We start from the raw sequence: 24690 nt of genomic DNA, 5'->3' as shown, positions 1-24690 counted from the left end.
TCAAATCTTGAGTTTGGCATCCCCAGTAAGATGGCAATACACAATTTACTCTAAACTCCAAAATTCCTACATGTTTTCTGAAGACAAGACAGAGCAATAGAACCTTATAGCACATAACAGATTATTGAAGATGTGTTCCTAGCTTTACGTAACACTATGTTAGGGTTTATCTACATAAATCTTTATCAAAAAAGCTCCTGTAGAATAGTTGTTCATTCTAATCACAAGGTGAACTACGTTACCTTCTTCTCAAAGAAATACTCTGGGACAAATGTACCACAAATTTCCAAGCATAGGAAAGTTCTTTTAGTATGGCTGGCTGCATTCACCATCAGAGCTGGTGAACTGGACATCAATGATAACAAGTACTCAAGGCAAAGATTCTGGTCCTAATCTATCATTTCAAAACCTGAAAAGAGCAAGAACAAATAGTCTGAAATTCAGAATCTGTCATTTAATTATTAAGAACTTACTTTTAATATAGTTAATTTATCAATCCACTATATTTCCTTTTTTTTTTTTTTTTAATCTCCCTTTGGATGAGGAGAACTTGACTTGCAATAAGTTTATCTTGTTTTTATAGCTCACTTAAATCAATTTTCCTTTACCTTGTCAGATTTACTTTAATAATGTAATAATTTAGGGGAGGTGGAGGGAATCTTTTACAAATTTAGATTAAAATTATATATTTTTTTAAAATTTAGTTTTGTGGAATATTCCGATTTGTTTTGGTTTTGGTTTATTTATTTATTTATTTATTTATTTATTTATTTATTTATAAATTAAACACTGAAATCAATGAAGGTCCATGCAGGACAAGCAAACCACCTAATAGATGATTTGAAGGATGAGAAAATATTTAATGGAAAAAACTATTCCCAGTGCTAGGATTTTAACTTTCCTCTTTAGTGAAATGATGCTCAGCTGTCAAAAGAGAAGAAAGAAAACCTTCAAGATGAAATTTATACGAGCAGTTTATGGAACCTGCACTTTTTTTCTTAGCAATATAAAACATTAAGTCAAAATAGAGCTTCTACTGTGGCAGATGGCAATACTGAAAGTGTATCAAGAAATCTTATAATTTGCTGACAAAGTGAAATGCTTCCCCCATATTTTCCAAATCAGCCTTGCCATGACTTACTAGAAATTCCACTCCAGTGGCTTGTAAGAACTTGCAAATGAGGTATTTTCAAACTTGGCGTACCATTTACTTTCTCTATTAAACTATTTTAAACACCTGTAATTAATGATGTTCATTGCAACACTGTATACCTTACAGTGTACAAAAATGACCATTTTTTACAGAAGTGCAGGGGCAATCCCAAAGCAAGTCTCAGCTGTGAAAACCAGGGGAATGAATCAGCAACAGCACCAAAGCGTTCTCCTGTATTAAGAACACTGTACTCTGTTGATACCAATGACAGCAAACATCTCAACTCCCTAGTGCTTCCATGATGTTTTACAGCCCAGAGAGGCTTAACAGGACTTGTTTTAGAAGAGGCAAATAGCAGCCCTTAAAAAGCTTGAGGTGACAAGTGAGGAAGAACTATTCCTGCCCTTTAAGGACATGCTGGAACTTCAGCAGAAACACACTGACCCAACATGGTGGCCAGCCAGCAAACATTTGGAGTGAGCTGTGCCATTTCATGCCAAACACAAGCTTTGGCCTTCTGCTCCCATCTCTGGATTTGGGCCGCAGGGACAGCAACGGGGATCATTGCTCCAGGATAGCTCTGGTTGCCACAGAGGCAGGAAGCTGCTACAGATGGTCCCCAGTTGTCCTGGAGTGTCTGCATGGCACACAGACTTCCACAACACACACCAAATACTCATTTATTCAGGGTCAAGTTTCAAAGTTCTAGCACCCTTAACTCTCAGGTTTTCCTGGGCAGGTATCTCACTGAAGTAGCTAGGATTGTATTTAAATAAAAAATAAGCACCTGGGCTTCATTTTTTCAGTGATTTAAAACCAAGTAAACATGAGATAAACATCAGTTTTTCATTACAGAAAGAGAATACTCTCCATTTCACTCAGCGGGGACACCAGTTGGTTGATTACTGTGTTACTACAGACATCCACTGGTCTCTGCCCTCTGCAAGAGTCAGATGTTCAAAAAAAATCTTATTGATCACTACAGTGACAAAGTATTTGTTGATTATCAGAACCTTACTTCAAAATATTAGAAAAATAATACTATGTTGTCTTCCACCCAAGCACAGAGTGATCTACTGCAGCAGCTGGTTGACACTAATGACTAAAGGCAATCTCTTTCAATTGCCTTAGAGAACAAATATTTAACAAATTGCCTTCTTGGCCTTTGTTGTGCTAGGGTGGAACCACAAATACATCTAAATGCTTTTAGTTTATAACTCAGGTCCTGAAATCAATTCCAATTTCACTCCAAATGATGGCGTAATGGCAAGACAGAGCTTACATTGCAATGCACTTCTGCATAAATTGATTTTGATCTCATCTACACATGAACTAATCTTCATTAATTCCGTTGACAGTATTAATTAGTTCAGATCTTGATTCTCTGCATAAAAATCTGTTGTACATTGTCCATCAATTTAAGGACTGTTCAAGGTCTCAAGGAACTATAAGATACTTATATATGCATATACTTTATTTTCTACTTTCACTTACTATTATTTAATAGATGTATATATATGTAACAGATTTTAGAGTATTTTATTATAATAATTATGTATTAAAACTTCATTGTCAATCCTTTAGTTTATCAATGACAATTTTAAAAATGTATATATAATTACAGCTTATACAATTATGTTATATTTTTAATGTGCAGTATTATAACAATATATGGTTCTGTTGGGAACTCATTCACTTCCTTTATGTCTGCCAAATCTCCCAGAGTAGATACCAGGCAGAATTTGCATTATATATGCATTTTAAAATACACTTGTGTTCGAGAAGTATTTGTGTGCAAAGATAAATTTCCATGTGGTACTAAATTAGCATGTGGTATGGAATACAGTTTCATGAAATTTAGACGTAGATGCTAAAAACTCATTCTAAAATGATAAACAAAAGGCTGTTCACTTCAGCTCTAGAACAATCTTTGCTAAAAGCAAAAATAAAAAATGTTTTTAAAATTTTCTTTTTCAGGATACTAAATGAATGGTCTAAAATAGATTGGTTATCCTGTAAGTAGCATAACAGATCAGATTTAAGGCCAAAGTCTACTAAGTGTGTTAATTCAACCCTCAAACTGTGTAAGGTAAAATTATCAAAGACAATCAAAGATGGGGAAAAAAAAGAACAGCTCATTCTGTAGCTGTTAAATTAGCTCAAATTATTAGGATAGGATAGGATTAAAAAACAAGAACATGTAAGTTCTTTTTTTTTTTTAATTATCTTTTTTTTTTAAAAAAGTTTTTATCTAAACTTTATCTTTTTTTCTCTGTTGTTAAACAGGTTTGTTGAAGAATTTCAGACTGGCCCCATGCTGACAGAGTATTTAATAATACGTATTGACATCACTTTTCACCCTTCTGACTTTTGCTATTATTCTCAAGTCATTTTCATGTATGACTTAAAATTCAGCTGGTCATTTCATGTCCCTCCACCTGAAGTGTACTACCATAAAATCTTTTCTAGGCAATTGTATAGGATCCTATTGCAGCTGCTGAAAGCAGCACACAGAGTAGTTCAGTAAGTACTCCTATGCTCCTTTGGAAATACATTTGGCTCTAAAATTCAGTCCTTCCCAGCTTAGGCATTTGGGTCACAAGTAGTGGTACTAAGGATGGCAAAGAGTAAACAGAAGTTATATACAGTGGAAAAGCAACACAGGAGAATCACTTTCAAAACCACAGTTATTCCAAAGAAGTTACTAGCAAAACATGATTACTTACCAGAGTAATTGTGTTTCTTTGGTGCATGTTAACCACAATGATCTCAACCTCACTTTGTTTCTTAAAGCTGCTTTTTGCCTCAAAAGTCAGTCTTCTGCAATGCTATTACATTGTATAATAAGGCCCCTACTACACACAGCGTTAAGAAGTTTTGTTTCCTGTTGCAATGGCACATTTTTAGGTTAGGATTCAAAAAGGAGAGGGGGAGGTGGTGCTGGAGATCTCTGCGACAAATGCAACTATCTGTGTAAAAGTTGAATGCACTGAAGCAGATTAGGACACAGACTGAATTTCTGTCCCTGTAAAGAACATGCTATTAATGTTTGATTATCATTTAGCTTTCAAGCTCATATAGAATCATACAAAATGCTGCTTTACCATCAGGAGCTATCAGGTTGCTAAAAATTCAAGGACACCCATGTACCTTGCTCATACTACATAAATCAAGACCCTCAGAGTGACTTAATCTTTCAGCAAAGTTTGCCTGTGAAAGGCATGGCAAAGATCAAGGAAACATTACTCCCATCCAGAACCAGGTATTTGGTAAGCAGGTAAGCATCTTATTAGACCTGAAATAAGGCAGTGTAAAGAGACACAGATCCCAGGGATAGGGTGGCGCGTTCTGATGTTTTTACACTCCTTCCACTCCTGCTTCAGAGAGGAATGCTGTAAACTTCAGCTAAGCACTTTTGGTGAATAACTGGTGTCTGCAGAGATGGGTGCAGCCTGGGGTTTTAGAGACTGAAACACAACAGACTTGAGATGTGGGTCACCTAAGACAAATAACCAATTTGAGAATATCTGAATCCCACAGCTCACTGAGGAATATTGCAATAAACAATAAGCCCTAGTCACGTCTTGTTTTCATCCAGATCATTGCTATGATAAGGATTACAGAAAAACATACAGCAATTCCATGGCCCAGAAAAATGAAAATTGCTGAAATGGTAACAATATGGACTGCCTCAGAGCATTTCTTGTTCCTACGCTATAGAAAATGGGCCCACTGACTCAGCAAAAAACACTGACAAGAAAATGCCCTATGTGACACTGGATCATTAACTGACAACTGCAGAACATGGGAGAAGCTATCTGCTCTCCTACTGAAAATCTAACACATTGCTATACTGCTGGTGGCAGAAGCAGGTAAAAGAATTTAACTGAGAAGACTTCTAAAACTTGTGATCATTAACTTATGCAGAGCAACCGTGACTGTCAACACTCAGTTTATGAATTCTTAACGAAGACAGAAATGTTTTTTATGCCACAGAGCACTCAGAGTAATAAGATTTAAGTTTAAAGAACTTCCTAAATAGATTACAGATTATTTGAAGATTTAGCTTAAGAATTCACCTCCCCCTTAGGGAAGCATCCACTGCTGTAAAGCTAATATGCAGATCACATGTTTAATGAAACCAGTAAGACTTTTGTGTCTGTTACCCTGTGCACACTTACCCGAACACACACAGTAGTTTCACTCACCTGCCTTTAAGTTCATCACCCTCAACAGAACTTGATCATCACTTAGATCTCTCCCAAATATGCTGAGATGGTAGCCTGAGTAATCATATGAGTCAGCATACAGTCCAGCACAAACTCATGCCACCCATTTGCAGGAAAAACAACCTGCCAGCTGTTCCTCATTAGGAATTTTAAGCTTCATGTTTCAGAGGAAGCTAATCTACAAACTTAAGATAATCTCCTGCTCACCAAATTCTCCTTTGCTAAGAGCACTTGGCAGCGAGTTACCTGTGTTTGACAGTTCACTGACAAACTTTACATAATTTTGTGAGTTTTATCTCAGGACATTCAATAAGGAAGTGCTCACTATTCTTAAGTATTTTGGTTCCTCTAAAGATTCTGGCTTGAGATACAAAATTCTTAGAAGGCAGTTGCTACATCCTACTTATACTATTCGATCCTGACATCTGGTACAAAACCTAGATAGTTTCCAAGTACCAGCAATCTTTGGCAGGGCAAGCACTTTCAATCCTGTTTGCAATACGTCACAGTTGGTGTTCCTAGCTTTCCATAGCCTTTAACGGCTTTTTGAGGGCCTCTACGTTCATGAATGATCAGTCAACTACCTTCAGTCGACCAGAAAATGTGTTAAAAGATATAGTGATTCATCAAGAGAATGAAGGAATTTTAACTCCAATTTTTCACATAGCTTTCTTAACATCTTCCAGTCATCTTCTCATCTGTTTGTATTTATGGCTATAACAGATTAATCTATTGAAATTTATACTGCTTGGGAGAAGGGAATCCACCTTTCTAGAAAAGCAGGCAGTAAACCATGTCAAACTGGAATTTCATACCTCATGATAACCAGTAAAGGTGTATCCAGATCAATGAGAAAACAGGGAAACACAACTACCTAATAACTGTAATTTATAACCTTTCCTATCAGAAATGACTAAAGCACCCAGGAACTGTACCATTCCACAGAACACCTTTAGTTTCCATTTTAGACTGTATGCACGAAGGCTGTAGCTAATCTTCAACTGCCTAGCCTCGAAGTCACAGCCCTGCTGACTCACACACTACATAATGCTCATCGTTTTCTGACAAAGAAGCTGCACAGGACTGTAATTAGAACAAGAACTCCTTAGCCTTTGAATTAACAAAAAGATAGCAATACTTACAAAAAAAAAAAAAAAAAAAAAAAAAAGAAACCTAGCAATCACCAATAATGATTAAACATACAGTGTTTTGATGCATAAAGGCAGTCTCATTGCCAAGTTTCGTCTTGATTCCACAGTGGCAGGTATGCAAATTTGAAAGGGAAGAAATAAGAATATGTAAGAGCACCATATATGAGCCTTGTAAAGTCCAAAAGGTTATTACTGGCCAGAAGACTCCAGCAATTGAAGGAACAGGGACTCACGCACTGTTTGAGCAAACAGAGCAAGAAAAAGGGACTTCCAGAATAGGCTACAGGCACACAGCAATAATTCATATTAAGTACACACTTCAGGCTACTTTAGGAGGAGGTCAAGCATCTCGAACTTATGCAACAGCCCACCAAGGTTCTGTAGTTTCATCTTTTCCACATGTTGCACTAGTCTTCTGATCCTCACAAGCTTTACTCACATAATAAAGCTGGAATCACCTAGAAGACAATAGAATATATGGAGAAGTCTATGACTAAAATCTAATCCCCCAGGTCTTTAAAAATAACCAGTGCATTGCTTTTAAAAAGTATGAGCTGTGGTTCTTTAGGCCAGTACTATTTATTGTACAAATCAAAGAAAAATTGATTTAGATAAAAATAAGAACTTACTTGACCTTTCAGCTAGCTCAGGTGCAGTCTGGATACAATCACATGCAACTCAACAACAGCTAACTTTTTCCCTGCTTCTGTAACATACCATTACAGAAGTACATATGGAACCAATGAATATACACTAACTGTTAGGGGAGAGGAAAAAAAAAAAATAATAAGTTTGGGGACTAGATTTAAGTTAGCTACAACAGAGAGGCATTCTTTAAAAAGAAATACTGCATTGTTACTGAGACTATGTAAAGGTGATTTTTTGTTTGGTACTTCAGAAAAAATGGTTTAGGGTGGACAGAAGTAAATAATACAAATCTCTGCACCTGTGTAACAATTACTATTCCTTACCACATTTTAGCTCCTCAGCAGAATTGCATTACAACTGCTCTACCAAGCAAATTAACTAAAACATAGCTTTGGAAACTTCATTTTTAACACAGGTGAGCAGTATCATTTTAGTTTGCTGTGTTGTGTTTTTTTTTGTTGTTGTTGTTTTTTTTTCATTTTAGCATACCATTGTTTGTTTATTTATTTTTAGCATATGAGGCAACTTCTCACTACACTTTTGATTGAACATGTTTTGACCCATCAATGATATAGTAAGTAACTCAATCTTTACTCTGAACAAAAGACAGGACAGCTTATGTAGAGATAATAACCCCGAAGCAGCATTTTATTTTATTCATTTAATTCCAAAACATTTAATTTAGAAGTCCGGCATCTCAGTCATCCATCTTAACATGGGCTAATAATGACATAGTGTTGTCAGAATACACAGACAACTAAACAGCCAGAATTTACAAAAAAATAAATTCATGATTCTTCAAAACAACTGCAAAAGGTTACAAGTATCAAAACTCTTAGGTAGATGCACTGCATTAAAAGAAACTGTGCACATAAGTTAGAGGCAAAAAAAAAAAATTGCTACTGAAACCTCACATTTCAAACAGTTTATTGTAAACTGATGAACAGGGCTGTCATTTCACATCAGCTTAACTGCTTTCATTGACTGGAAAAAAAATTGAGGTGGCTAATTGATTTTGCATGCACAAAATGTACTGCTTAACAGAACTGTCAGCTCATTTCAAATGGCAAAAATTTTAACTGGAATCTAATCATCCTCAATCGCTTTCCATTATTCTTCCCCTTATGTTCTAATCAACAGGCAAACTAAAAATGCCTCATTTAATATGCATCTTTCTGCACTGTTTAAGTGCACCTAAGATAAATAGGGCCAATAAACCAATCGATCCATCAATGCCCATGAAGACTCATCTGAAACTGCTTCTTGATAAAGTGGACAGCAGATCTGAACAGCTGTACAATACAGATATGCTTAGCACTAGATATTTAGTGTGACTGTGGCAAGGTAATATTGGTGATGACGGGGATTGTGAAGTGGATGAAAGACAGATCAGAGAAAAGCTTTTTAATTATTGCCCTCTCCTGCTTCTTCATCTTGCTGGTCACTCGTCCACAGAGTGAGGTTATCTCGAAGTAACTGCATGATGAGAGTGGAGTCCTTGTAGGAATCCTCGTTTAGTGTGTCCAGCTCTGCTATGGCATCATCAAAGGCTTGTTTGGCTAAAAGGCAGGCTTGCTCAGGGGCATTCTGGATTTCATAGTAGAACACCGAGAAATTGAGTGCCAGCCCAAGCCTAATTGGGTGAGTGGGCTGCATGTGCTCTTTGCTGATTTCAAAGGCCTCTTTATAGGCAGCTTCTGAGGCTTCCACGACACTGTTCTTCTTCTCTCCAGCAGCAACTTCTGCCAAGTAGCGGTAATAATCTCCTTTCATTTTCAGATAAAAGACCTTGCTCTCATACTGGAAGTCATTGCAGTTCTTGATCAAGTACTTATCGAGGAGAGCCAAAACATCATTGCAGACCGTCTCAAGCTCCTTTTCTATCTTCTCCCTATAGGCTTTGACCTTCTCCAGCTTCTTCTCATTCCCATCCGCCATAGTCTTCTGCTCTATGCTGCTGATCACACGCCAGGAAGATCGTCTAGCTCCAACTACATTCTTGTAGGCTACAGACAGCAGGTTTCTGTCCTCATTTGAGAGAGGCTCATTCAGCTCAGTTACCTGAAAATACAGACAAAGATCAAATTTAAAGGGCTTGTCTAAAGAGCATGGGAGCTTGCATCACATGGTACAAGATTCAAAATTCCTTCTAGACAGGAGACAGTTTTTAACACTGAAAATTTAAAACTGGTTTTGCAGTCAAGACATAATGAATACCCCCACAGTTCTGCTGTAATAGAACTGGTATTTAAAACCCATTACAAAGCATATTCACTGAATGAGGGTGAGTCAGACTGGAGTAACGGAGAAGCATTCGCAGGAGGGCTCAGTTCTTAGGAAGTCTTTGCTATAATTATGTAGACTACGTATTTAACAATGAATTTAAATGTACCTAGAATACCAGTTTTACGCATCTGGAACACAGCACAGACACTGGAAACTGATGCAGTCCTTGCATTTCTTTTCCCCTGCTGCTTGCTTTCATTCTACAGCAGAGATGGAAGCGCTGAAGTCAGTATGATTAAGCTCTGCATAGTACAAATGGAATTAGTGTTTCATACTATCTTTCACTTAATGAGCAATTATACAACGTAATGCAAAAGTTATCTGGATATCTGTAGACTGATGGGTGCTGACAAATTTCTGGGATAAACATGGAAGAAATTTAATACTGCATTTAGGCCTTTTTCACTCTGATAATTAGGGAAAAATGCCTTTCAAACTCAGTCACTTTGAGTTGTTCAATTTTTGCACGTTTAGAAACATGAAATTAAGCTGAGGAATTAGATTAAAAACACAGCTCAACTACTTTTAAGAATACTGCATTAACTGCATTGAAAGAAGTCACTAGAATTCTAAGGATACATACTTCCATGTGAAAGTAAACCCGATGCTGCTCACACTGCTAAAATCATTAACTACTTTCAAAAAATGTGCATATTTACACCACATGACACATCAGAACATCTGCAAATACTTGTACACTGCAAACAACTGTCACAGATATCTACACTATTTTTAGACCTTTGGTGTAGCCAGTGTACCATCCAGTGAACACATCCTTCCTAGTCTAAAGAAATAGTTTATATGAATTATACACCTTCCAGTGGAAGGTGTCCCTGCCCATTGCAGTGGGGGGATGGAATTAGATGATCTTTAAGGTCCCTTCCAAGCCAAGCCACTCTATGTTTCTATGATTCTATGAATTATCTGTTTCCATAAGAGTTTACGGAAAATTTAGTTGTCTCCAAAATACCTCTTCCCAACAGCTCAAGGGGCCTCAATTCCCACAAGACACTGCTCTGCCTGGTCTAATGTAATGACAGACTGTCTACAAAGGGTAAAATGCACAGGAATCAACTCTAATGTAGTTGTCACAAGCTTCTCCATAGCTTCCACTCAACATTATCCTAGGCACAATCTCTATGATCTACCTGTAATATCCTCTCTAGTAAAGACATCAACTCCTTCTAGATGTCAGGGCTCAGCCAAGAGATTTTTATTCCCTACAGTCTATTAGAAGAGCATTTCCTTTTACAGAAGTAGAATAAAAACCACCACAGATTATCACTTGCTTCTTTGTCTTTGATCACTTGGTCTTTCCTACACTACTGGAGAACTTCACTTGAAAGGCCTGCACCTGAAAGAACTTCAATTTCGCTCAGAGTGGCTTATTTTAAAGGAATCAATGATGCTTTGTTAAAACTTCAAACACCATTTAACAATAAAGCTTCTTTCCCCCACCCGTCTTCATTAACATATCAAGCATTTTTTCTTGTATTTTTGAAGATAACATACTACTGTGTTATGTTACCTGTATGTTGAGTATGAAAAACTATACAGGACAAAGGTAACTATGGATGCACAAAACTAACTTGAGTCTTGGTGGGAAAATAGTAAGAAATGTGCCACCTCTTGCCCTTGTAACCCAGACTCCATGTGACAGGAATGAAATCTACCCACAGCTACCCTAATTCTTTATCCAATGCATCATCGTTACAGTTTTTCACCTCGTCCTCCATTTATCTCCTGTTTCTTACTCTCAACTAGGTGCTACAACCTTCGTATTCAATCCCCTTCCCTCCGCTTCAGATTAGGGACCCTCCTAAATGCTAGTGTTCATCTATTTGTGAACTGAGATATACAGTCACCCTAACCCTTATTTATTTCTTCTACCTCCTTAAAGTGACTTCTTAAGCTTTAAAATAGAGACAGTTATCTTCTGTGTAGTGAAGACGCCAGAATGGTATTTTACAGTTTCTAACAAATACCCTGAGAAGCACTGAAAAAAAAATAGATTACTAAAAGCTGAATTTTTACTATACCATTCAGCTGGTGTATTTACTTACATCCTTGTAAGTTGTCAATTTTCAAAATTTCATCTCATTTGTCACAAGAGACAAAATACAATCTTACAGCAATACCACTAGCCTTGAAAGAGTATTCCAGATTTTTCTAGTCCATTCTCTCTCTGCAGATGTTACTCATTTTCAAACGCAGAGAACGCATCACAACACCCACCCTGAAAACGCTGATTCATAAAGCCCACTTGCACAGGAGATGCAACATTTGCAAATAACCTACACCTGAAAAGCCCTCCCACCTTCCCTTCCTTAACCATAACTCAAATTCAATGCAGGTATTGATAAACAACGTATTTGCAGAAATTTCTTACATTCAAACTCTTAAACTGCACATTAACAGAGGGAGAAACTTGTAAAGTCTAGCATAATCTTTGGTCATCTTGGTTGGTTTTTACTCAACCTTCAGTATTAGAAGTAGGTCTACAGTCATTTTACCTTTTGAAAACTGCATACATTAACTTTTAACTGGCCAGCTGAGGTTTAGCTTGTGCTAAATAAGGTTACTAAAACTCTCTGTAAGCACTCGACCAACAAGATATCACAAGATTAAGAAATAGCAGGGAATACTCAAGGTACATTCATGTAAAACAGTCACAAACAAGAAATAAACCATCCCTCACAGGACTAGCTACAAAGCAGTTGTTCATATGTAGGAAAAAAACGCTAACTACTTAGAATATGACAGTACCTAAGAGAAAAGATTTTTAATAGACTTAAACTATTTAAGATTACCACTAGACTGTACAGTTTAATATTCAAGATGGCCATAAACTCACTTGAAAATATTCCTTAAATAAAAAAGGAAAAGATAACAGAAGCTAATTCAATATACTTAGGAGATGCTTAATAGCTTTAATATGTATCAAAAGTTACTCATGGGTCTTGGAGAATCAGCAAAAAATATCAGTTCAAGCCTCTCTCTAAACAATTGTGGGTTTTTTTGGTAATGAGTATTGTCTTTTTAGGATACATAAAACTAGGGAGAAAAAACATTAGAAGATTCTGGTCTTCCAACAAAGACTTTCAAAAATGTTTTCTAAACAATTAGTGACAAATTAAGAAACTGACTTAACTGTAAGTTTTGGACAACAGAGCAGAAACTTTCAACAACTATACAGCCTGTTGTCAAATATATTGCCTTCCCAAATGCAAGCCAACAGTCTGATGGCAAAGGATTAATCTTCCACAACAGAGCTATTCAAACCTAGCACAAAATAAAATTAGCTTCAAAACAGTCAATAGACTGAAGATCACCACTCTAAATTAACTGAGAAATGTTTGAAAGCAGTTTAGACTTCCCTTGTTTCTTCAGACTTTTCACACTTCCAGTTAGAAATAAAAATGGACATTCATACGCCCATATTTAATAGTTTTTGAAGTGAGGTTTTAGCACTGTATCAAAGGAATTAAATATTGTAATACAGAAATGAAGCTTTTAGGTTTGCTTTAAGACAGACAATACTTCTCATTCGGCAGCATCAACCACAGCTGTAACAGATGCAACATATCATAATTGGAAGACTACACAGAGCAGTGCCACAAGCCTCGAAGCACAAAGCTAATTAATTTCTCAGGTAAGGTACAGTTCAGATATCAATACCATACCATTTCTTAGCAGATTGTGTTAATCTAAAAACTGATAACCACTTCCAAAGCGAGCAGCACCTAACATAGATGTAGAGTGCAGAAACTTGGTGTAACAGATGAGTAGCTGCTCACTAGTGATTCCTCCTGGGGTAGAAGTTGCCAATGCTCGGAGTGAAACTCATTCCTTTGCAGTCTCACCTTTCAACAAGCCTCAGGATGTTAGTGTCACTTCCACCTCACCTCCCTCATTTTTATTTCATTAGTCCTGAGCCATTTCCATCTCATCCCAAAGGTGATTTCTGAAAGAGAAATGGCAAACTATTCCCTGTCCTGGTTAAAAATGTTGATGTTTTATGTCCATCTAAAAAACACATCTGCCTTCCTCATATAGTGGTTATATTACAAGAAACTACTCTCAAAGAAAATTATTTGACCTTTAGGGATCTATCAACTGTTCTATCAATTTCAGATATATTATGAAATTAAATAAAACCAGACATTTTTGCCTTTACATATTGGGATGTAAAGAAAAGCTTGGAATGCTAAAGGATTTTTTTTCCTGTCCTCTGTTGTACCTATAACTTTTCCTTAATAGAAAAGATCTTTGGTTCCAGCAATGTAGTTTTACTTTTTAGACCTAGCCTTTCTGTAATGTTTGTTAGCAAAAACAATAGCACTTAATAGAAAAACCTAATTGTAGCATGACTTCTAAGTAATAACAACTTAGGTGTTGCCCCATACTTTTCTTACAAAAGCACACCTCTCACACCTAAGTTTAAACCAGAATAATTTCTTGTATCGCATAGCTTCAGTGTTTTATACCAAGCATTGGAGGCTCTATAGCTACATTTACTGTATAAAACCACAGTAAGGAAGTCATCTCAAAGCAAGGAAGGATATTGTTTATATTAAAGGCATCTCAATCCCTCATCCTACACACTTACCTCATCAACCCAAAACCAGACACTAATATGAAGAAGCTAGCGATACAGTATTAAAAATTCAGAACACCTCAAACTTAATTCCCTTCACATACATAGATAAAGCCTACAAACTGAATTAGAACCTCATGCGATTAGGCTTAAAAAGCTCTGGATTATACACAGACTCAATACTTCTCAGAGTGAAATAAATTTATTTCACAACTGATTTTAAATTACTTATCTCACCTGCAATCCATCTCCATTTTCAATTGAAGTATAAACGTCTACACCTGCTACATACCTATACTAGAAAAGCAATATAAATTAATGAACCTTCCAAACACTACATATTGGAATTAATACTGACTGAAATATTAAGAGTTAAAGTATAACTGTTCAACTATTTAGTATTTACAATCAACATTTCAACTCCATTTCTGGAATGATCTACACCCATAAGGATTCAGTGCAGTATTCTCAGCGTCTTTGTTCCTACAAGCAATATCCTTTATGCCAAAAGTTTGTTGTTTTTTTTTTTTCTCCCCAGTATGTTTAGAAGCAAATTTTTACCTACCGTGTAGGGTTATTTCAAATAGTTGGAATCCTAAAGCATTATTTAATGCAATGGGACTGCCACTGCCCTTGGACGAATGCCATTTAGTAGAGGCACATTTACACATGCATTTATTTGCTATTAAAACAATTCTGGCAAAATAAAAAAAGTTAATTAAACCCATTAATTTGTAACAGCTATTTAAGTGAACACTTCGCTCTCTACACATTGTAAGTAGAAGTACTGGAACCCTTCTAAGGAAACGAAAATTCAGTAGCAACAAAAATATATTATTGAACAGTCATTTCCTTACTTAAGCTACAACTGTTACGTCATCTAGCTTTTCTATGGAATAGTGAACTGATAGGACTTAACAACAAGTGTTTCTTCAGCTTTATAGCAACAGCTGAAATGACAGTTTTATCATACTTCTTCAGCGGCAGTCTCAAAGACAGGGCATATATGCTTTTGTTAAAACAGTTTTTGTCACTTTATGTTTTAGGAGCAACTATAAGGCTGCTGGCTATATTGTGGACTGTAGAATTGTGGTGATAAATACCTGGAACTGAAACTAAGCACTTGCATTTCTATTATACTGGAAACATGCTATTTTCACACAGCCACTTAAAAAAAAAAAAATCATCCGTTACATGCAGAGATCTTTTTAAATCAAACTAAAGTATTGAACTGAGAATGCCTATCCAATTTAGAACACTGATTTCTTGTTGAAAGAAGCTTAACATCACTGGATTGCAAGATTATTTGAATATTCTTCTATTTAGAGAAAAGTTCTCCAAATACTTATTTACAGTCATTAAAATTGAAGGAAACATTAGCTGTGTGGGAACAGAACCCACATAGTATTTAATAGGTGTTTAAGCTCACACCTATAAAATCAACTCATTCTTAAAAGAGAGTTCTGGAAACTACCATCTTAAGAGTTAACGCCTGTAAAAGCCCAGCAACCAATAGATGCTACATTAGGGGCACACCACATTACATGAACAGCTTCATAGGAGGAAACTCACCTTCTTAATAGTTTGATTTTTGTATTTAAGTGTCTATAATGTCATGCATCATAAATGCTCAAGGCTCAGCTCACCTACAAAGCGCTAACAAGCTCCCAATTACAGAAGCTCATCATTATACAATTTCTTAGAGAGCAAAAATAATATTAGAGAATACTATGGCATAAAACGAATGAAAATTGAACAGTAGTTAAGTCAGTTTAAGAAGACAACTAGACGTACACACTAGTCATTTTTATTTATGCATTTCTGGAAGCGTGTCAAACATACTTTTTGCTTCACATGTGCAGAGAGCCATATATACACTATAGTTCAGCAATGCTTGGAAAAATTAAAAGCCACTGTCTACACCTAGAAATTGTGTCTTCTAGAGCAGCAGTGGATTTTAGGGATTTTTTGGTTGCCTCCTTTAGAAATAGCAATGGAAAACATTCTTGAGATGAATGAAGCTGTTAAAACATAATACATACCAGAAATTCTAGTAATATCATTAAATACAGTTCATTTTAATGTCTAGATCTGAAGCAGCAATACATCTTGAGTATCTCAGTATTAGATGTACTAGATTGGTCCTAATATTTATTATGCCACAATAGGGAAGGTTGCTTGTACATTAAAAAAATACAAGGGCAACAAAATAAATCCCTTTTTCCTGCCCTCATTTAAGGAATGTGACATACATCCCAGTTGCTGAAGAAGACCATTTTTGTCACAAATACAAATTCATTTAACGTGAACTTGATTTGAAGCTGCTCTTTCAAACCAAAACCCTCCCATGTCTTTAAACAGCACTACTCTCAAGGGAAACCTGAGTCCTCTTGAGGCCTTCTGGTGTTCACAAAAAAGAGATTAACAAGACTATACCTGTTGCAAACAGATACAGCAAAGATACTATAAAATATTTACCAGCATTATCATTACCCTTAACATTTAGATTCATGCTTTGTGGTGTCTTTTTATGTTGTGTTTTTTTTTTTTTTTTTCCAAAAAAGAAGGAACTAGACATAGTAAGTTTGTTCATTCTCCGATTTTATTGTGTACCAGTACAAACAGGTCAGTACAATTCATTTTCATTGCTTGGCTTTGAAAGGAGCTGAGTTGCAACTGCAGCTTACTGTTTAAACACATGTCAGTATTCAACTGTGTAAGGAATGCACTGAGAACGTTACCCTACAAAGGAGAGGCAAGAAGGCAACGTTAAAGCTTATGAAACCGTGCCCCGAACAGCCTTTATACCCGGATGCAGCCACTAGACCATCTCCGAATCGGAGCGCTCACGTTTGCGGCCGAGGCCCGCGTTTCGTGCCTTTTATCGCAGAAGCGTCTAGAAAAGGAAGGGGCTCCCCTTGCCGGGCGCAGCTCTCCCAGGCACCCCCGCCCAGCGCCCCCAACCGCTGGCGTGGCCCGCACTGCCGTGGAAGGGGAGGCGCAGCCCAAGGTCAGACCCATCTCCCCCTGCCCTAGTCCCCACAAGCCAGGAGGGGCGGCAGGGGGGTCCCCATGTGGGGCAGCGCCCCCGAGGGCTCGCCCCGTGCTCCCGCGGCTCGGCGGGAGGGCTGCGGAGGAAGGCAGGGGCACGGCCCCACCCCCGGGGCTGGGACCGCAAGGGGGGGCCGCGAGGGAGCCGTGCGAGAGCGCGGAGGAAATAAGGGAGGAAGAAAATGGCAGAGGCGGCCCCAGGTGCCGCCCGGGCCCCGACCCCGCCTCGGGGCAGCCCGGCCTCCCTTCCGCACCCTCCCCGCGCCCCGCCGGCCCGGCCCAGCCCCACTCACCGACTTCATGGCCGAGGCCATATCGTCGTAGCGCTCCGCCTGCTCGGCCAGGCGGGCTCGCTGCAGCAGCTGCTCTCGGTCCCCCATGGCCGCTTCCGTGGTGGCTGCCGGGCTGGGCACTCTGCGCCCCTCGGAGGGAGAGAGAGAGAGACGGGAGGGGGGCTACGAGCCGCGCCTCGAAACGCGCTCCCGGGGGCGAGCAGGGGCGTAGAGCGCGGAGGGGACCGAAGCGCAGCCGCCGCCTCACGCCCGACCGCCCGCTCTCCGCGGCTCCCTCTCAGCGACCGTTGGGCTTCGCCTCAGCCGCGGCGGGTCGGCGCCTCGCGCTCCCGGAGCGGCAGCCGCGCGCGCGCTGGCCGCGTCCCCTCACAGGCAGCGGCGTGTGAGCAGCCCCGCTCCGCCCGCCTCGGCGCCTCGCGCTGCCGCTGCTGCCGCCGCCTGCGCCTGCGCGCTGGGAAGGCAACGAGGGGGCGGAGCCGAGGGGGACTGCAGGGGAGGGGAGGGGGGCGCCGGCTCCCCCGCGTTCTATTTCTAGGTGACGTCACTTGCTATAAATAGCTACCCCGGGGCGCCGGCTAGGGAGGGGCGGCGGGGAGGAGGGCGCATGCGCGCTGCGAGTGCTGCATTTTACTGCTGCAAAGGTGGAGGTGGGCGCTGGGCGCGGGCACTGCGGAGCCGGCGCGGGGTTGCCGCCCGCAGCGCGCGCCGCGGTGGGAGGGGGCAGGAGCAGGAGCAGCAGCGAGCGCGCGCCCAGCCCAGCCCAGCCCAGCCGCGGGAAGGCGGCGGCGCGCGCCGTGAGCGCGCGGGGGCTGCCTGCAGGGAGCGGGCGCGTCCCGCCCTGCTGCTGCTGCTGCGCCGCGGGACTGGGTGCGGGGTTTCAGCGCGTGTTGTACGGGCGCTCGGCCCGCGGGCTGCAGCGGGCGTGCTGCAGCACTGACCCTGCCGGAACCCCGCGCCGCAGCACCCACGCACGTTTGGGTTCGCTGCTGTCAGCCCCACACGAGGACAGAGCGCATGGCGGCAGGGGACAGCGCCTGGTCCCGTTACCGCCGCTGCTGCTCTCCGCTTAGCCTCGGTGCTGCTGCAGCAGTGCCGCCAGGGTCAGCCCTGACTCTGCCCGTGTTTGGGGCAGCTTGAGACAGCCGAGGGTCAGCGTCATTTAAGATAAATGCTGCAGTAAGGTATTGAAAGGGACCGGAGGAATGTTTCAAAGAAAGCCTGTTGCTTATTTTTAAGGAGATTAATAAATATTGATAAAAATAAGAATAAATGTTAGCTATTGAAGTACAAAGATAAAAGGCACGTGTGAGATTGTAAACTGATTGCCAGAACATTGAGGGAACAGCTCCTGCAGTATTGTGAAGTACACGGCTGTACGTACACACAATGCAAGCTGAACGGTGCCTTTTTCCTAACTTAATTTTATTTGTACATTTTCTAAGAGAAGGCAGAGACAGATAAAACCTTAACTGAATAGATCCCACGTATCAACAGAATTCATTATCAGAATGGATGCAACACTTTTAATTTGAATGCAAAACACTGGATTTACCGAAGTATAAAGGTCTTTTATCTAAAGCAATCAGGAGCATGTTCTTGAAAAGGTATGATTCAAAGTCAAAATACAGATTTTAATATGACACATGCAAGAATAGCAAAAGATGGGCCAATTCAAAACCCCCAGTCCAGTTCTCCAATTTGAAAACTCTGCAGTTCAGAGTAACTCCTTAGCAGAGATTACTCAGCCCACGAAGTGTTCCAACAGCTCTGAAAATTTGTAGGGTCTACAAAACCGAGTCTGGTGCAGCAGTTTCAGATTCCCAAGGGAAACAGATCACAAGTATTTTTAAAACCAGTTATTCACCCACTGAGTCGAAGAATGTGCATTAATCCACCAAACGTACGTGGATATATTCACACATGCACAAAATATATATTTTTTTTAATTGAAGCTTCTGTATAATGGCTATTTCTGAGTCTAAAGCATCTCAAAACCTCTTAATATGGAATCCACAAGGTGATTTGTAACATCACTGCTCTAAAATCAGATACATGTCTAAATCCAGTACTTGCAAGGCAAAGTGCTAAAATAAGGCAACCTTGTATGTAGCATCCCTAGAGCCTGACCTTAACCTAAAGCAAGTGATGAGATTGCATTTCAGACATACAAGGTGTGGGGGAGAGTACCTATATTCTCCTGTGTGGACAGCGTCTAGTGCTCTGATCTCCAGCCGCAGCAGTGGCTCCCAGGACCTACAAAGGTACAAATGCAAACAAATTAGAGCTCAGGCAAAGAGCTTTAATTCTACTATTTTATTTCTGCTGTGGTATTTGTAAACTGGGTTACAAAAAACAAATAGAAATGGAAATGTCAGCAGTCCTTTTACTGGAGTGCTGAATGCAGCGCCGAACACTGCCCAGCTCTGTTTCCCCTGCTAAGCTCAGATGCCAGGCACCAGGCATGGCGTTGCAGAGCCCCGCGATCCTGGCCGAGCTCAGGAACACCGCTCCCACGAGGCAGGATTTAGAGCCGTTGGCACAGTGACCACACCCTGCAACAATTTGTAGATGGAGAAACTTATGGCACTGCAAACTGCACCATGACCTAAGGCAGTGGCTCCGCTCCACGGGCATATCTGATTATTGGGCAGCACCGACGTTCCGCAAATAGCTCCCTGCTGAAATGCCGTTCCAGTTCACTGCGCGGCTCCACGCAGGGGCACCGGGGACAGCCAAGCCGTCTCGGAGGGAGTCTCCCAGGGCTGATGCTTAGCTGAGGGGACTGAGCTACAGGGCACACTGATGGAAAGGAAATGTGATGGGGGAACGACTAGACAGCATACCAGAGTCTTCCCGGCCCTACACCGCTGCCCAAAGCCTCCCCCTTCGGTTGCTGAGCTGCAGGGGGGGAGCACACGCCTTTTGCTGCATGCATTCTTCCTGAGACATGGAACTAAAGCAGTGGTACTGCCACTAACATCCACCTCGCTCCTGCAGCAAGTCATCTCCCCTCTCTTCTTCTGCAGCATGGGAATGTTTTATTTAGGGAACTGCTAAATGATACAGCCTTGGGGACAAGACACTGAAAAACTGAGAGAGCAGAGGCAACCACAAACTGAAGTGGGAGTTTAACCAGTTTCCACACCACAATAAAAGCAGTAGAGATGGGGACGGCAGACAAAGATGGAGAATCTGTGAGCATCTGATCTTGGAAATGGTGGGACTGGCACTTACATGGGGGCACGATGTTCAAATAGTGCTGTAAGGACAGATTGTTTCACAGGCTCAGGACTATCCATATTTTTTATTGTTAGAAGCCTGGCAGCACATCCCCGCAATGAAGTGAGATAAGTGCACATCAGGGAGGGAAGGTGTTGTAACCAATGACAAGATCAGAGCAGAAGATAGGAGTGGGTGTAGCTGAAGTGTGATGATTCTTTCCCAAACCACAAGAGACTATAATTTCAGTGATATATTTCTGGCCAAACCATACACCACAGTTTAACAAGCAACAGAACCCTCTAGGCTGTCACAGTGTGTGTAAAAATATTCTACTACTTGTCATATTTCAATTTCGTATTAATCTTCAATCATTCTCACAGAACCTACCTCATAACTCAAAGGTAAAAGCTAGAATGAAGGGAGAAAGATTACGCTGCCTCAGTGCTGCTCAGAAGCAATGGGGTTCATGCTGTGAATTGTTGTATATTATACATCTATTCACCAACAGGAGAGCCCTAAAACAAAAGAGCAGCAATTTGTACAAAACCTGTGAAACTCTCATGCCATCAAGAGAGAGAGAGAGGTTAACCCAAACCTGTTTTTTGATAGTGTCTTTAGTATCACTCAGCATTCCTACTCAGTCGCTTTTTGCATGTTCTGCATGCCCTGTGCAGACATGAATTGATAAATCCTCAGAACTCTTTGGCAAAATGTGCTATTTCCAAGCATTTGCTCATTTCAGAGTCCAGTGAAGAATGAGCACTATGTCTGAATAAAAGATTATGGCAGTGTTTTTACTTGCCAGAATGATTCAGGGATATGCACAGGAGGTTGAAGCATGCTCAGTTGTGGGGGTTTCTGTAAGTGGCAAGAACACAGGAGCTAACTGAAAGCAGCTTTAACTCTTCATGAGCTGTTTCAGACTACAGTTTTTGCCAGTCCTATGCAGATACAAGAATGTATTTTTGTCCTTTACGTAAAGGGAAGTAAGCAGAATTTACAAGCATAAACAGGGAAACATGAAAAAGCCTGCTTATCAGAAGCCTTCACCACAGCGCCATACTAAAAAGAAGGCCCTACTTGAAAGAGAAAAAGGCACCCATACTAAGTAAATGCTGAAAGTCAAAAATAAATAAATAAATAAATAAATAAATAAATAAATAAATAAATAAATAAATAAATATCCTGCTAAATCCCTGGGCTTTTCAGAGGTGCTGATCATTTGCAACACAGAGATAAGATCAGAATTCAGATGTCCATCACTTCTGGAACCACCCCCAAGACCTCACCATACGCAATTCAAAGATTCAGCATCAGCAAACCCATTTCAAAAATAAGCCCAGATCTTCCTTGATAAATTAATTTTTACTCTACTTCGAACTTTACCAAAGTGGATTATCTTGACATAAAAATGGATTAAATGCTACTGAAAATGATTGATCTGAAACAATGACCTTTCACTGCAGAACATAACACAAAAGACTTTGGGGATAAGATTCATGAAGTGCAGAGATAAAACATAATGCCTTTGCCAACATTTGCAAAAGTGGCCTCTTATTCTGGGTGCCCTACTTGAGCCCCTGCATAATTGCTCACTTTGTCTGAAAACGAGGCCCTAAGCAAGTTGAGCCAGGCACCCAGAAGAGAGTTCCTGAAATTACTGGCCTTGGAGTTGTCTCTCCTGGCATTTGTGGGCCTCAGATGAGCCCATTCAATAACTATGAGAGCAGGCAGGGGCTGTCAAAGGGGATGAGAGCGGGGAAAACTACTGCTCATGTCATTAATCCTCATTAGCACTGTAGTGGATTAGTTCAGAGAAGTCATTCACAGGCAGCTGCCACGCAGGTCCTCTGTGCTGCCACTTCTATACCACACTTGTAGCTCAGAACTGCTGACAGGCATCAGCTCAGTCTGACCTCACCAGGCTTAGGGCCCATCCGCCAAAGTGCCAAGAGGAAAGCTGCCCGCTGGGACGGTGTCCTCACCTCTGAGGCAGCTGATTAACAGAACTTCTGAAAATGCTCCCAGATCTCCATCCCCCTTCTGTGACCAATTAGCTCATGTGAGTACTGTTCTTTGGGCCCTTTTTATGAATTTTGAAATTAAAAATATCTTTGCTTTTTCTATCTAGGGCAAGCTCCTTTCTTTGCTAGGGCATGCCATGTTGAGGAGGAGGAGGAATGACAACAGCAGGTACAGCACATTCAGTTCAGGGAAGGTCAGTCACATGCTCAGAGTACTTCTAATTACAGCTCCACAGAAGAACAACATAAACACATCCAGAGCTTGCTACATATGGCAGAATAGGCAATCTGGATCATGATGGGGATACAGATCACCACTAGGAAATAAGAGCAAGGTAATACACAAACCGAACCATTCAAATGATGGCACAGTGTAAATACAATGTGAAGAACCCTGCTGTCCCTCAAAGGACCAACTCCACCCAGACCCGGCGGCAGAGGAGGCCAGATGCTAAGTGGCACCAGTGCTCAGCAGATTCCTCTGCCACACGGCTATACAGCCAGCCTGTGCTTGCTGACAGGCAGGGAAGCAGCAGCCTACCTCTGAACTCTGCTCAGCTGCCTGTAACTCTGCTTGGTCAGATTTTTTGAGATCGCCTGCAGGTACAGGTGGCAAATTCTCATCCAAACACAGCTAACTCCTCAAAAGTATTCTGTGCAGATTCTATACCCAGGTGGTATGTGGCAAAGATGTTGGTGGGCTAGAATACACCATACTTCATCCACTCGGCTTTACATCTCTTAAAGAAATACTTTTAATTTGCTGGATTTCACATATCAAACTTTGACTCATCTAATATAAGTTTACAAAGAAGTAATAAGTTATTTCATATGGGAAATGACCTAGAAAATTCAATTGTCCTCCAGAGAGCAACAGTGCCAAATCTGGAAATGAAACTCATTAAATGAAGTATGAGAAAAAGCTGTTATTCTGCTTCAGCTGCAAAGTCTGGCTCAGAGGTAAGCTTGGTGAGGATACTTGTTCTAGCGCTTCTTCGGAATGGTGCTAGAGTGACACCTCTTTAAAATTAAACAGTCAAAACGCCTGTGGTCTTGAACTATTTAGAAACTAAGGCCTAAGGACAGAGGTATTGGTAAGGCAGTAAAACAAAGGTCAGTTATCTCCAAACCCAAAACATCTGCATTCCCTAGCATGGGCTGTTTCTTTAGAAAATGAACTATTAAATTGTGACAGGTGTCTGAAGTTTCTGCACAGGTGGAGAAGTGTTCAGCTAATCCGCATCATCTTCCTGACAGGCAACAGCACTACGTATCTGAAAGCAAATGGAAATACGTCTCAAAAGGAGATGTATTTTAATTTGCTTTCAAATACGTAGTAGCATCACTCCTGTACTTGAATGTATCAATCTTCAACAGCAGGGAAGCATAAAACACAGGCTTTCATCCTCATATATTCTCATACACGAATGACTAGCTCAGTCATAATAACGGCAGTGACGTGCCCTGTCATTAACGGGGAGAAACAAAGTACCTTATGCGGCACCTCACACAAAAGTCTGTCAGGATCCTGTGTGAGGGCTGCTCACGGGGGCTCCCTCGGCACGCCTCGCTGCTTGGCGCACGGCCGCGCCTTACTCTTTCAACCACAGGCAAGCAGAGAAGCCGCAGCTCTTGCCCACCGCAGAGCCAAGCCCTAGGGGACGGATTTTACTCGGCGGGGCTGGGATGGCGCCAGCACCTCCGGCCTCCCCTCAGCAGCCCCGGCCTCGGCCCCGCCGTCCCCTCAGGCGGGTCGGCCCCGCTCACTGCCCCCTTCCCCCCCCGCCCCGCCCCGGCCGCCAACGGTCGCCGCGCGCCCGCTCCGCTGTTGCTATGGCTCGGCGGGAGGCGGCAGCCAATCAGGAGGCGGGGAGATAAATTTGTCGCTGTTGCTACGGGCGCGGCGGGCAGGGCGGCCAATGGGGAGGAAGCGGGAAGCCGGCCCGCGGCCGCCATGGCGGCGGGAGCAGCGTGGCGGGCTCAGGGCGCCTCAGCGAGCCCCGGCTTGGCGCAAGCGGCCGGGGAGCGGCGGAGCC

General features: G+C 41.2%; 1 protein-coding gene and 1 long non-coding RNA gene across 2 annotated transcripts; both read right to left on the bottom strand.

Moving 5' to 3' along the window:
- Window positions 1-7797: 7797 nt before the first annotated feature.
- YWHAH (tyrosine 3-monooxygenase/tryptophan 5-monooxygenase activation protein eta) lies at window positions 7798-17861 on the bottom strand. The gene is made up of 2 exons (XM_027469718.3): window positions 17409-17861; window positions 7798-9242 (listed from the first exon to the last, which is right to left on the bottom strand). Exons 1-2 carry the CDS (start codon window positions 17493-17495, stop codon window positions 8586-8588), a joined length of 744 nt encoding a protein of 247 aa, XP_027325519.1. The 5' UTR covers window positions 17496-17861; the 3' UTR covers window positions 7798-8585.
- Window positions 17862-19021: 1160 nt separating this feature from the next.
- On the bottom strand, window positions 19022-24450 carry LOC139998792 (uncharacterized). Its single transcript, XR_011803721.1, has 3 exons — window positions 24147-24450; window positions 19596-19661; window positions 19022-19206 (listed from the first exon to the last, which is right to left on the bottom strand). It is a non-coding gene; the product is annotated as an uncharacterized lncRNA (long non-coding RNA).
- Window positions 24451-24690: the final 240 nt, after the last annotated feature.

This window comes from Anas platyrhynchos, chromosome 16 (genome assembly GCF_047663525.1).
Source record: "Anas platyrhynchos isolate ZD024472 breed Pekin duck chromosome 16, IASCAAS_PekinDuck_T2T, whole genome shotgun sequence".
Classification (NCBI taxonomy): domain Eukaryota; kingdom Metazoa; phylum Chordata; class Aves; order Anseriformes; family Anatidae; genus Anas; species Anas platyrhynchos.
The sequence above is the reverse complement of the archived record's forward strand: the minus strand, read 5'-3'. Positions and strand labels throughout refer to the sequence as shown.